The 12807-nt window shown below is 36.1% G+C and overlaps 2 protein-coding genes across 3 annotated transcripts; one reads left to right on the forward strand and one right to left on the reverse strand.

Annotated features, from left to right (window-relative positions):
* Positions 1-345: 345 nt before the first annotated feature.
* On the reverse strand, positions 346-2771 carry LOC113234220 (U3 small nucleolar RNA-associated protein 15 homolog). 2 transcript variants are annotated; one of them, XM_026469517.1, is made up of 5 exons: positions 2574-2771; positions 2386-2484; positions 1905-2087; positions 635-1547; positions 346-550 (listed from the first exon to the last, which is right to left on the reverse strand). In XM_026469517.1, exons 1-5 carry the CDS (start codon positions 2673-2675, stop codon positions 351-353), a joined length of 1497 nt encoding a protein of 498 aa, XP_026325302.1. In that variant the 5' UTR covers positions 2676-2771; the 3' UTR covers positions 346-350. The 2 variants fall into 2 exon arrangements, with proteins under 2 accessions (XP_026325302.1, XP_026325301.1); XM_026469516.1 differs by having other exon boundaries at positions 346-1547.
* Positions 2772-2979: 208 nt separating this feature from the next.
* LOC113234219 (mitochondrial inner membrane protein OXA1L) lies at positions 2980-4316 on the forward strand. Its single transcript, XM_026469515.1, has one exon. It carries the CDS (start codon positions 3082-3084, stop codon positions 4273-4275), a length of 1194 nt encoding a protein of 397 aa, XP_026325300.1. The 5' UTR covers positions 2980-3081; the 3' UTR covers positions 4276-4316.
* The last annotated feature ends 8491 nt before the right edge of the window (positions 4317-12807 follow it).

The raw sequence follows: 12807 nt of genomic DNA on the forward strand, positions 1-12807 counted from the left end.
TTCGGCCCGAAAATCGAACTCTGAACCACTGCGTGGCAGACCAGCATGGTAACTGTTTGGCCATGGAGGCAGTTAGTTTATGTTATGTATGTCTGACTGCCTGCGTGGTCGAACGGTTACTATCTGACTGCCAAGCGGAGGTCCCAGGATCGATTCCTGGGCCGAGAGAAATATTTGTATGGCCTACATTTATTTCTCTCGTGAGTTTGGGTGTAATTTGTGGTTGTGTATGTGTGTGTCCATGACACCCGCGATAAAGGGTCTCCCTAGTTCGGGGCTATGTTGAGTGTGTGCGTTATGTTATATATATACTTCATTTATGAAAAAACAATATTTTCTGGCAATCTGCTTTACTCCACATCAATAACAATTTCTTTTAAAGCTTTAGTAGATGGTGTAAAAGTATCTATTTCTGTAGGAAGATTACTGCTGATTTGTGCGCCCGCTAATAAAAGACTTATTGCGCCTTCTAGCTCACTGACCGTCTTACACACTTCAATTTCATCCTTTAACTCTTTTTGGAGAGATTTGTAGAGCCACAAGTTGCTTTCTGAAAAAAACTGTACTTGTTTTTCATACACATCTATAAAAACATTAGCAGCATCGATTATAGTTCTAGTGAATCTAGTTTCACCTAAATTCTTTACAAAGAATCGCAGTAAAGCACCAATTCTCTTCTCATCTAAATCAAACATTGCTACATGAAGAACTTTTCTTCTCAATAATTCTTGTGTCACAGCTATAGTTTTTTCTGGGTACTTAGTTGCTGTATAAGTTTTGAGAACTGACTGCAGGGCTTTACCAAACTGCATTTTTTTCAAGAACTTGTCACATTCTGGTTCTGTTTTTGTTTTAGAGTCACTAACAAACATATCTACTGTAGCATTTACACCTTTTGTTGGCATAAGGTCAGGGGCAAATTTGAAGAGACCTTTTTTTTCTCCTGATCGTCTGTTAGGTTGTTCTCTTTTTCTAATAGAAATGACCCCATCTATCATACCAGCTGCAAGTACATCATCGTGTTCTGAAACAGCCATACTGAGCACAGCATTAGGGAAGTCAATGTTATGGACAACTTTGAATGTGGAAATATCATAAATTTTCACATGTCTGTCTAAAGATGCGGACAAAAGTCTGCTATTGTTGCTTGCAAGCAGTAATGTAGTTACTGTTTTATGGTGTTGTGAAATATTTGCAAGTAATTTTCCACCATTGAATATATCCCACACTTTTATTTCTGTACCTCCGGCACTTATGAAGAGACCACCAGAAGGTAAGAACAAAGTAGATTCCACAGGGCTTCCATGGTTGACAGTCATAATAGTTTCATTGGATCGACAGTCATATAATTTCACAACATGGTCATAACCTCCAGATAAAATAATTTCAGGAGACACAGGACTTGGTGCCCCAGCTCTGACATAGTCATTGTGTTCAGAGAAACTTGCAATTTTCTCTTCTGTTGCAATGTCCCAGAGACAAACTGATTTATCATCAGAAAAACTGACAACTTTCACTTGGTCTTTGGAGAAGAATGTTCTGTGGACCTGAAAAAGATGTTTCATTATTATGCCATCTCCAATTTTCATAAAAAAAATTAGTCTCACACGTTTTTGGAAAGATAATATATGTATTTGTTGTCACAAATATATATATTCTTTATTTATGTTGTCCACAATGTCACATAACAGGAATTTAAGATGTAAAGAAGATGCTACATGATCACCTAAATTTAACTTTTCAGTTTGACCATAAATATAGACTCGTTGTGCAATGTGGGAAATACAGAATGCAGTAAATAGTTCCAGGTTAAATTTTTTACACATTGATACATAAAATCAAATTAAGTATGTTGAGAAATTTAAAAATGAATTTTAGAGATTGGTTAAGTTAACAATACTTACAGGGCCAGTATGCCCCGTAAAGACTCTGAGAACATTTTTTGATTGTAGATCAAACAACTTGACTGCAGCTTCTTCACTGCCTGCTACTATGAGTCTACCATCGGCTCTGAAGGCTGCTCCATAAGCGGCTTCGTGGAATTTAGAAATGTTTTTCACTACTGTCTTTGTTATTGGGTCATACACCTGGAATATTTGAATTAAATGTTTATTACTCAAATGAGGCAAAATAATGAGACTCAAGAATTACATGAACAAAATAACAATTCAAATTAATGCTCAACTACAAAACTGTTAGTAATTACGACTACACTAAAATGTGAACTTTTCATAAGGAATAATTTAAAAACATTCATATTTTTCATGTTATTTTGTTAATTCCATTAGTGAACAATTTAAAGAAACACTGGTCCAATGAATAGAGTTATTGTGGGTCTAAGATTTACGAATTGAAATTTTCATAAAAAATGTAGTGAAAACTTACCTGAATCCTAGCCGAACAAGTCGCAGCAAAGTAATATGGGTCTACAGGACTGAAATTCAAGTAGTCAATAGCACCAAATTCCTTTACTAACACCGGGGACTGAAAGATTATAAAGCTTAATTAGTTCCATGACGAACTAGGGTACCATTTGCTTATTTTTAAAATTTATGAATAAGGTTAACAATTACCCCTAATTTCCTCCAATATACAGAATCATCAGTAAGAATGGATGCCGGTTTTTGAAATAGGGTTTTGTTTGTCTTCTTGAATGGAAAAGATATATGAGCCATTTTAATTGAACACTTTATTCTTACGATTACGTAGTAATCTCAAAAAACACTATCATTGCAACAATATTAAATAATTAATAATTGTGAATATGTTTTGGTAGGTACACAACTTGCCAAATTAAAACACGTGTTTAGCTGTTAAACTGTCGGATTTGGTCGTTATGGTCGTAGTTCGCGATACAAACAATACTATTTAGTCACCTGACCAAATTACGAAAGAAGTGTGATCTCCAGCCAAAGACAAATAAAAAATAGTCCACGAGACTATTTTTTGTTGTGGTAATGTTGATTACCTGTCACTGTCGGACAGATGGGGGGATGTGCCGTAAATAAAAATAGTGTTAAAAATTTTGTGTTAATGACTAATTTACAGTTATTTTGAATCACCAAAAAGACTTTATCGAAGATGTTTAAATTACTAAGTCGCCAGGGGTGCAGGAGTGCGGTGAAACAGATTTTGTTCTGTGAAAAATTTGAGGTTAGAACAGCGAAGGTTTATTACCTTTATTCTTCAGCTAACACCGTGAGGTTTGCATCTTCAGGCAGCGGAGATGCAGGAAAATCAGTTCCCGTCGTTGAGAATATTCCAGAACCGCCACCTGTGCCCGACCTATCGACATTTAATGAGATGACTGAGACCGTACAAAGTTTGTCTGCAAACGGAGAACCTACATTTGCGAGCTTGGGTCTTGGTGGCTGGAGCCCTGTTGGCTTGGTGCAAAACTGTCTAGAGTACCTCCATGTCACAATGGACATACCGTGGTGGGGAACCATTCTAATCGGCACACTTTTTGTAAGAGTAGCCATGTTCCCCCTTGTTATAATGTCACAACGGAATTCAGCAACACTGAACAATCATCTGCCGGAAGTTCAGTTACTGCAAATGAAAATGACCCAGGCACGGCAGACTGGAAATCAGCTGGAAGCGGCACGTTATGCACAAGAAATGATGTTATTTATGAAGGAAAAGGGTTTAAATCCTTTGAAAAACATGATTGTACCATTAGCGCAGGCGCCTTTATTTATTTCTTTCTTTATGGGCTTAAGAGGCATGGCTAACTGTCCGGTTGAGAGTATGACTCATGGAGGATTGTGGTGGTTTGTAGATCTCACAGTACCAGACCAATATTTCTTACTTCCGTTGATCACAAGTGCTACTATGTGGGCAACAATAGAGCTTGGTGTGGATGGAGGTCGGCTAGATGCACAGAATATGCAGTTAATGCGATACTTTTTACGTGCAATCCCTTTGATCATGATCCCATTCACTATCAATTTTCCGGGAGCTATCCTTGTCTATTGGTGCTCTAGTAATTTTATTTCTCTGGCACAAGTAGGCATCCTCAAAGTGCCAGCCGTCAGAGAGTATTTCAAGATCCCATTATTATTGAAACACAATCCTGCATCTTTGCCTATAAAGAAGAAGGGTTTTGTTGATGGAGCCAAGGACTCTTGGACAAACATTAAGATTTCAAGAGAACTGGCAGAAAGACAGCGAATAGACGAAATGATCTTTACTAAGGCAGGCAAAGGACCACTGCAGAAAACATATAAGTTTGATCCCACTAAGTTAACAAATATCCAAACGAAACCTAAGTAGGGTTTAAATTGTTTTAATACATATTGTAATTATAGAATGTAGTATATTGATTGTAATAAAGTGTTGACTTTACTTGTGTGGTCTTATTTCTTTGAAACTGGGAGTACCAGAAGTACTATTCATGTAAAATGCAATTGTAGGACTTACTTACATAAAAAAATAGTCAAATACATAATACGGGAAATTTGTTCAGTATCAGGTACATATTATGGGTAAAGTCACTACTAGAAATTTGTCAAATAATGCACATATTCGTAGCCCCACACTTTGGGAAACCCTGTATCGCGGGAGTCAAGGATACACATAGACAACCACCCTAACTCACAAGAGAAATAAATATAGGCCATACAAATATGACTTCTTTCTTACGGGAATCGAACCCGGGACCTCTGCGTGACAGGTCAGCATGATAACCGTTCGGCCGTGGAGGTAGTCGAGTCTCATTTGCTCCGTATAATACATTTGTTTACAAGTGTAATACCATTGATATATTTTTTTGTTAATACCTAATAAACTTCATGTTGAGACAAATTCGACAAGTTCATATCGTCGTTGTTTTGTAGACATAAACATACTTTTATTGGCACAATACAACAACACTAAAACAGTTTACACACAAATAATTATTTGACATATAATTACAATTAAAATTAATGTAAACATACAAAATAAATTAAAAAATATAAATACTGCTACATATTAGGTACATTGACTATTATTATATATTATAATTAATACGTAAATAAATATATATAAAGTTAAGACAAATAATGACAATTTCAAAATTCGTACATACTAAAACCCAAATATAATGTGATTATAGGGTTATACTCCGTCAGCAAATCTTTTACTTCGAAAATGCAGGAACAACACGGCCGCTCGCGGGCATATCGGCCTGGTGTGATGTTAATAGTTTTTTCATTTTTATTTTAAAAAAGCAGATCGATTTTAGTTCTCCCCTAGGCGGCGGTAAGTTGTTCCAGCACTTCGAGGCCGCATATCTGAAACTCCCACGGAAAGCAGGCGTGTCGTGCGGAGGGATTTGTAACACGCAACACGGGGACCACATCTCTCATGATCACGCCAAGATAACTTTTCTGCAAGGTACTCCGGTTGACCTGTCTTAAACACACCGAATAAGAGGCAAGACGAGAAGGTGTTGCTCTCGGAGACATTTTGAGGTTATTAGATCCCGTAATATGTGACATGGGCACGTTTAGGTACGTCAATACAGAATCTTGCGCACGAGTTCTGCACTCTCTGCACTAAACGCTCGGTTCTAGCCAGCAGACGTGGACCGTACACAATATCTGCATATCCGACGATAGACAATACCAAAGAGTCACACAATTTGATGAGCAATTTTTCATTAAGGTACATAAGGATGCTGTTTAAAATATTCAGCCTGTAATAACATGTCTGTACCATTCCAGATATGTGTTGCTCAAAGAGTACCTCCATCAGTACTTCAAGGTTACGGGCCACAGACACACGTTCCACTCGGACACCGTTTACATTTACAACAATTTGGGATCATCCGCTGATATTTTCGCAACTTGATGTTTAGAACGGAGAATCATGTATTTAGTTTTGATCGCATTCAACAGCCAATTATGTCTTCCATACCACTCAGCCAGCCGCCTCATGTCCTTATTTATCTTGGACACAGCAGAACAGACATCATTGGGTTTAAAGGAGAGGTCCAACTGCGTGTCATCGGCATACATATAATAGGAGCAGTACTTAATTGCTTCTATCATGTTCTCTGCGTATAAGAGAAAGAGGATCGGGCCAACACAGATCCCGTACCTACGTAGGGACGTAAATATTTGAAAACGGTCGAAAAATTTTTCGAAATGGCACTTTCGTCTTTTCTACAAAACACCGACGATATTATTATGTAAATGTTGACCTAATGAAGAACGTAAATTTATTTAAAATGCAAAACATCTTTGTTCTTGATGTGTTGCTCAATGCTGGTTTTTCATTTATTAAGCATTGGGTACAAAGCCATGAGTTTAGAAAGATAACATAGAATTAAAAAACCCAAAGTGTAATGTAACTTTAATTAAGTAGAAAATGTGACCCCAAAAAAAAATTCAATGTTGATTTGTGAACAAATTTTGTTGATTTTTTATTACGGTGACCCACTCAACCCATTTAATTATATACAATACAATATATAATATTATAGTGTTCTGATTAAAGTGTTCTAACATATTGATGAAAATAAGTATATTGGAATTTGATTTTTTGAAATTTATTACAATAAATACCTAATTAGTCCGTCAGAGTGATCTATTACGATTATGATCGTTACTAGTAACAAGTCAAGTAGAATATATACGGTTCGATAATTCTGGAGATGATATTCGTTACGGTAATTCGATAGGATACGAGTGACGAGACGTGTAAACGTTTCGAAGATACGACGCAATATTGAACCAGGGGTAGTGAACCGACACGTGCATTCGATTGGCGTTGGCTGCTTGTTTAAGTGAGTGAGCATAGTTCGAACGTTGCTAAGCCTACGTACATACATATAGGTACTTTTCACGCCTTTGAACTTATATTCGGGTAATAATAATAAATAATACGTTTGTTACATAAAAGTACACGTGGCTAGAAATTTAAAGCCCATCAAACTGCAGAGCAGTTTAATGGCGGAGACACGCTCATCATAAGCATAAGCAATAAACCTATATGCCTTACCCATTGACTTACAATTATATGGACGTCGGGTCCGCGCTAAAAAGTGTCCGAACTTATAGGGCGTTAAAATAGTATACAGAGCGTCATTCACGCTTTGGTCTTCGTTTGTTCGACTGACAGCGAAGCAAGCAAAATTAGACAGTACTGCGATGACATTACAATTTAAATTTAACGTTTTAGCTTTTTCAAATTCCTTTACATCACTACGTTTAAATAGGTTGACTTGGGACATTTTTTTCGTGGTTTTTGTATTAGACCCGTCGTCCATTTATTTGTAAGTCAATGACCTTACCTTACCTTTTTTACCTTAATTGTATGTCATAAAATACACTCACATAGATATATCAGAATCAATTATACAAACGTCGGCACTTCAAGCTACACATTGACGTATCTTGTTCCGTTCCGTTGCACTGGAGGCGATTTTCGAACAAAAATGTGAGATTTGAGATACCAATTTCTTTTTCGCTTTATTTTTAAATGTTGATTTAGATAAATTATTTTCGTCAGCATTCGTATCATTGTATATGACAGGTATTAAATAATAATAATACAAATCACGTGGTCTGTGGTGCAAATATTCTTTATTGTTAACAGATCTAGTGGTATAAGAATGTTCAGAACAATTCTTAAACTCATTCCTTCTGTATTCCTCCAAAGCTAATAACAGTTTGAATTATTCTTGAATTTGCAATACATTACATTACAATCGAAAATAATTTTATATAATTTTTGTCACATTTTTTCTTTCCATTTTTATCCACCAATAATATCAAGTACCTTATTTATAGTTGTTTAATTTGTTTAAGGGTAGGCAGGTAGTTTCTGCCGTCCATTAACTAAAACAAATGGTTAAATATCCGTTTTAAACAGTAAAAGATAGAGAACAAATTTCTCTTTTAAAAACAGTTAAAATTAGTAAACGTGTTTGACTTATCGGAACTTACCCTAACGATGCATAGCTGAAATATCCTTAAACAATTTCAATATTCTAAAACTGGGTTATATTTTTTATAACACCTCAAAAGGCTTACAAAAAATAATTTGTAACGGACGGTTTATGATTCTGACAAACCTTTCTTATTTCACTTGTATTTGGATAGTTTTCAGGTTAGTTTCGGTGTAGTTACTTAATTTTTTAAATTTAAATATTCTAGAATATTATAATGAAGTGTTACTTAATATTCAAGAGTAATATTCTCGAATACTTGAATAATAAAATTTGCCACCGAAATTAGATAGAGAAAACTAACTTGAAAATTACCCATTCAGCAATCTTTTCATACCTACCCCCATATTCTTCTTACTACGCTTAGAACGTCTTTCATGGTCTCTTTCAAAAAGGGACTCTTCCAACGTAAATCTTCTATGTTGACTCTTTATATCTCTGTTGCCACTCTAACAAACGGTATCAACATACGGATTTTTGTCACTATGTACCTATACGTCCTCTTTCAAACCACATCCTTAATTGTATACACATTTTTACTTGAGGATTGTTAAATTATGTGGTTTATTTAATAATATACCTATTATTTGTTTAGGTTTTGAGACGCGTCGGTATATAGGTATAAGTGCAATGTAGAAGTCGTATTTATGAGACGAAAAATTAGTTACAGTGAAGTAATGTTCCGAACCTGTACAGAGCATTGCCTTATCGCGTTGTCAATTGGTAGAAATTAGAGTCTTTAAAATACAAAAACAAAAATGAACTCTAATCCCTTACGTATTGGACAATTGTAGTTGACAATGTGAAATGAAGTACGAAGGTGTATTTTTGGTGTATATTTTTTAGTAGAAGTTGTTTATTAATTTTGTAATAAAAGCCAGTCGTTGTTCAGAATGTGATGTAGTACGCGGTACAGGGACTCCGCAATTTTATATTGTTTTTAATAAGGTCTGTAATACTTGGGTGTCAATGTCTGTCGTGTGATATGAGTTCCTGTGGATTATTCGACTATATCGTGTCGCTTCGTAGTGAAAAGCATAACGTCACATATGAGTAGGTACAAAGTTTTAGCCCTCTTCGCCAACGGGTCACCCAGCACATCATTTAACTCTCCGACCTGTCATACCTATATCCCCTAATTGAAATTGGAAATCTTGCCATATAATGGTCACATTCCATGAAATGCACATCTTCGAGTTTGTTACAAAATTGACATAGCGGAGATTCCGCTCTTTTTATTAGATGATAGAACTTATTTATTGGGATGTGTGACCACATTGTGACGACTTGAAGTCTAAAAGCTAAGGTCAACGTATTTCTAGAAAGTGTCCTGTCCTCAAACCAGGGCTTTCGCGGTGGACGCTCCTGATCAGTTTTATACCAAATTCCTTTTACTGCAGAAATCTCACCATAGATCTTACTTATTCCACAGCTCCATATTTAGATTTCTTACAAATGGGACGATTTCTGTAGCAAGAGCTTATTAATATTTTGTAATAAATCTATAAGTTGGTATCTACGTATATCAAATGAATTGTTTGTTTGGAGAGGCAGAGGTAATTTTCATACTGCTGTACTTAATGAATGTTAATTAAATACGGCACTCCAGTTATTTACTGTCGTTTGTTTATTCAAATAGTACATATTACATGTACCGTAATTCAAACGAAGCCTACACCATTCTAATCAAACGGCTATGAGTACCCAGAAAGATATTAAATATTAATAAACTACCTGCGTAGTAGCTAAACAAATAGCATTAGAAGATAAATTTCTCTGTGTCTAGATAAACTAAGTAGACAGACTTAATTATTTCACAGCAGCGTGATCTTGATTAATTAAGCATAGTAAATTGTGAGAGGTAAATTTTCAAGAGTTTTCCTAAGAGACTCAATTAATTCCTAGCCCCAGTGGGGTCCAGAGAGTCTGAACTACGGCGACGCTTAAGCACTAATTAATTAATCTACTTCTAACTCCTGACGTTATTTATCTTGAACTTCCTTCGACTAGGCAAACATACAGCAGTAGAATTACGAACAGAATGCGCTTGATCCCTTTGGTAAAGTGTAAGACAGGAGCATGCTTGATTCCAAGTTCCGTATAATGTTTCCGTTAAGCTTTATTATCTTTAAAAGTATATACGCCATTTTGCTCGATACAGCTTTAAATCCACAAAAGTAGGTCAAACAATAGTCTGGAGTACCCCGCATCGCTGTGGGAAGTATAAAAAAATGTTGCTCCTATAACGCACTGTGATATGATTTAAACGTTAGGCGTTGCAATTTTTATTACTTTGTTGTTACTAGCTAATGTTGTTATTCGTATTATATAGCGATCTGTATTCTTTTCACTCATTAACTATAATTTACATCATAACTTGTTCGCTGTACTATAATCGAGGGCTGTAGCTCAGACGCATTGCGAGAGGTACTTTTAATAATATAAAAACCGGGATTAACTTCAAACATTTGGTTTATTTCACCATTTTACATATTTTATACTTTTGGGTTACGAAACAATAATCTTACTATGTATGTCAAGACCTTTCCTTGTTTTCTTAGCGTTCCAAATACAAAAACTATAATTATTATCTATGTTCAGCCAGCAATTCTACTCATAGAGTACAGCCTCGTCTACATCCCTCTTCCTCACAGCTGAAGGGGTGAATATCCCTAGCTAGTGCTCTACCTATGATAGGCAACATACATAGTGATCAGCCTTTACTACAGACTAGCCACACACTGCTCGGAAGCTATCAACTTACCAAGTAAACCACCGAGGAGGCTATGGCTTTGGTCTGCCAAAAACCCATCTAAAAGGACAGACCATGATCACATCCTAAACAAACAAAAAAAATATAATTACTCGTTAGCTATCCTAGCTAATTAGGGAACCTGACTAAACCCTGACACTTTATTTTATCGACCCTAAACTGGCTGAACGACCCTAATAAAAATTCTAAACATCACTACAAGTTCCTAACTATCTCAGCCTAAGCTATCTCCAACGTGGATGCTGCCACAACGACGACACAGGCTTGAACACCCATCGGACGATCACTGGGTTACATCACTATTGATCTCCCAGCTGCCTTAGTCCTCATTTTGCAGCTATCACGTTCCATCAGCTTCACTTACAATCTTTAACCAAACAAAAGCCAACCCACGTATAACGTCAACAACATATTCTAACTACATATTTCCAAGACACATATGGTATGAGGGTATACCACATGAAGAATTTCTAATAATTAAATAAATATATTTTCCCAGAATGCAGACAGTCCTTGATCAACTGGAGGATGAGCATGAACTATTCGCACATACAGGATAATATATCTATCAAATTGAAAAAGGAAAACAAAAGTAAATTTTATCTATATGATGGTGTATCTTCTCCTCCTTTCCTTCCAAGTCTGCATGTACAGGAAAATATTAATTTTTCTCCAAATATTTCTCATAACGTCAATGTGGTCCCACATGAAAAGTAAATATAAAAATTAATTAACCTAGTAGAAACAAACACCTTAAATTCCCTCATATAGAACTTTTTCATCCTATTCACATGGAGTAGATTCTGCCTACACAACCTTTTCCTATTCATACCTAATCTGCACATAATACAATTAATCCTACTCAACCAATTCACTACCCTAACCTTCGCGTATCATATCTCTTAGATAAAGCAATCCTGTCTTTCTTGTCAAACATTCGCTTCCGATGCGATTGAATATTATCTACATATTCTTTACGTGGATCGATCGAAGTTGCCCGTTTCACAAAGTCACTTCGTAAATTCCCTATATTACTCACGCGAACAGGTTTAGAAATGTCGCTTTCCGAATTGTATTTTATATATATTTTCGGCAAATCATAATTATAATTATTTATATCTACATCACATTGTTGACGCAATTGACACGTCTTATCACTCACGTCAACATTACTCGTCATTTCTGGCAAAACCGAGAAGCTATCTAAACTTTTTGATATCGGTTTCAAAGGAGACTTTTCTTTCTTTGGTCCAATATCTGTCATGGACTTAGAAAAAGAAATTTTATTGTCAACTTCCACTTTTGACAACTCGTAATTACACTTTTCCAAAACATCTCGACCCAGAACCAAATATTTTTCAAGATCGTCTACAACCAGCAACTTCGAAGGATAATCCTTCCCATTAATCATCAACGACACCTTGGTGGACGACTGCACATTTATTGGCGTTGCACCCACTGTACGTAATGGAAAACTTGGATTATCATCGATACGCAATTGCAACCTTTCCGCAAAATACCGAGAAATTACTGAAACTGAAGCATTAGTATCCACCAACGCCTCGCAACTCACATCATTAATAAAAACAGATATAAAAGGTGCCCTATCTACGCTAGAACTATCAATTGTAGACAAATTTTCTACATGTTCAGTTGCGCTTTTCTGACAATCACGTTGAGGAGATCCCGACGAAGATCCACTACTATGTGCTCGTGAATACCCTTGACTTGGCGTATCCTGCTGCACAACTGGTGCCTGTGGCACTAAATCTTCCGACTGCTTAGACTCGGGTCTAATTATCGGTGCAGAGACATCCTGTGTTTGCCAACAGTGAGAATGCTCCATATTACAATTCACTGGCAATTCAATATCTTGTCTCACATTATAGCTGTGATTAAATACATCATCTACTTGGATAATTGTTTTCCTCAACTCCTCTTTAGATAGATACAAATTACTTGCCAGCATCCATTTAAAATTGGGTATCAAAGACTTCAAAAAATGCTTAATAAACTGAACATCTTGAATATTCGCTTTCCTCGCTAACTCATCTAAACTATAAAAATAACTTATAAGCGATTCACTATGCCCCTGTCG

This window comes from Hyposmocoma kahamanoa, unplaced genomic scaffold (assembly GCF_003589595.1).
Source record: "Hyposmocoma kahamanoa isolate Upper Pololo Valley unplaced genomic scaffold, ASM358959v1 81763, whole genome shotgun sequence".
In the NCBI taxonomy this organism is placed as follows: Eukaryota; Metazoa; Arthropoda; class Insecta; order Lepidoptera; family Cosmopterigidae; genus Hyposmocoma; species Hyposmocoma kahamanoa.

Bases quoted from the DNA above. Each gene is read 5' to 3' on its own strand.
- LOC113234220 (XM_026469516.1), bottom strand. From the start codon at position 2,675: ATGGCTCATATATCTTTTCCATTCAAGAAGACAAACAAAACCCTATTT. The intron at 2,088-2,385 runs GTAAGTTTTCAC...CAAATATTCCAG, and splicing joins CTTGTTCGGCTAGGATTCAG to GTGTATGACCCAATAACAAA. The intron at 1,548-1,904 runs GTAAGTATTGTT...CATCTTTTTCAG, and splicing joins TTACGGGGCATACTGGCCCT to GTCCACAGAACATTCTTCTC.
- LOC113234219 (XM_026469515.1), top strand. From the start codon at position 3,082: ATGTTTAAATTACTAAGTCGCCAGGGGTGCAGGAGTGCGGTGAAACAG.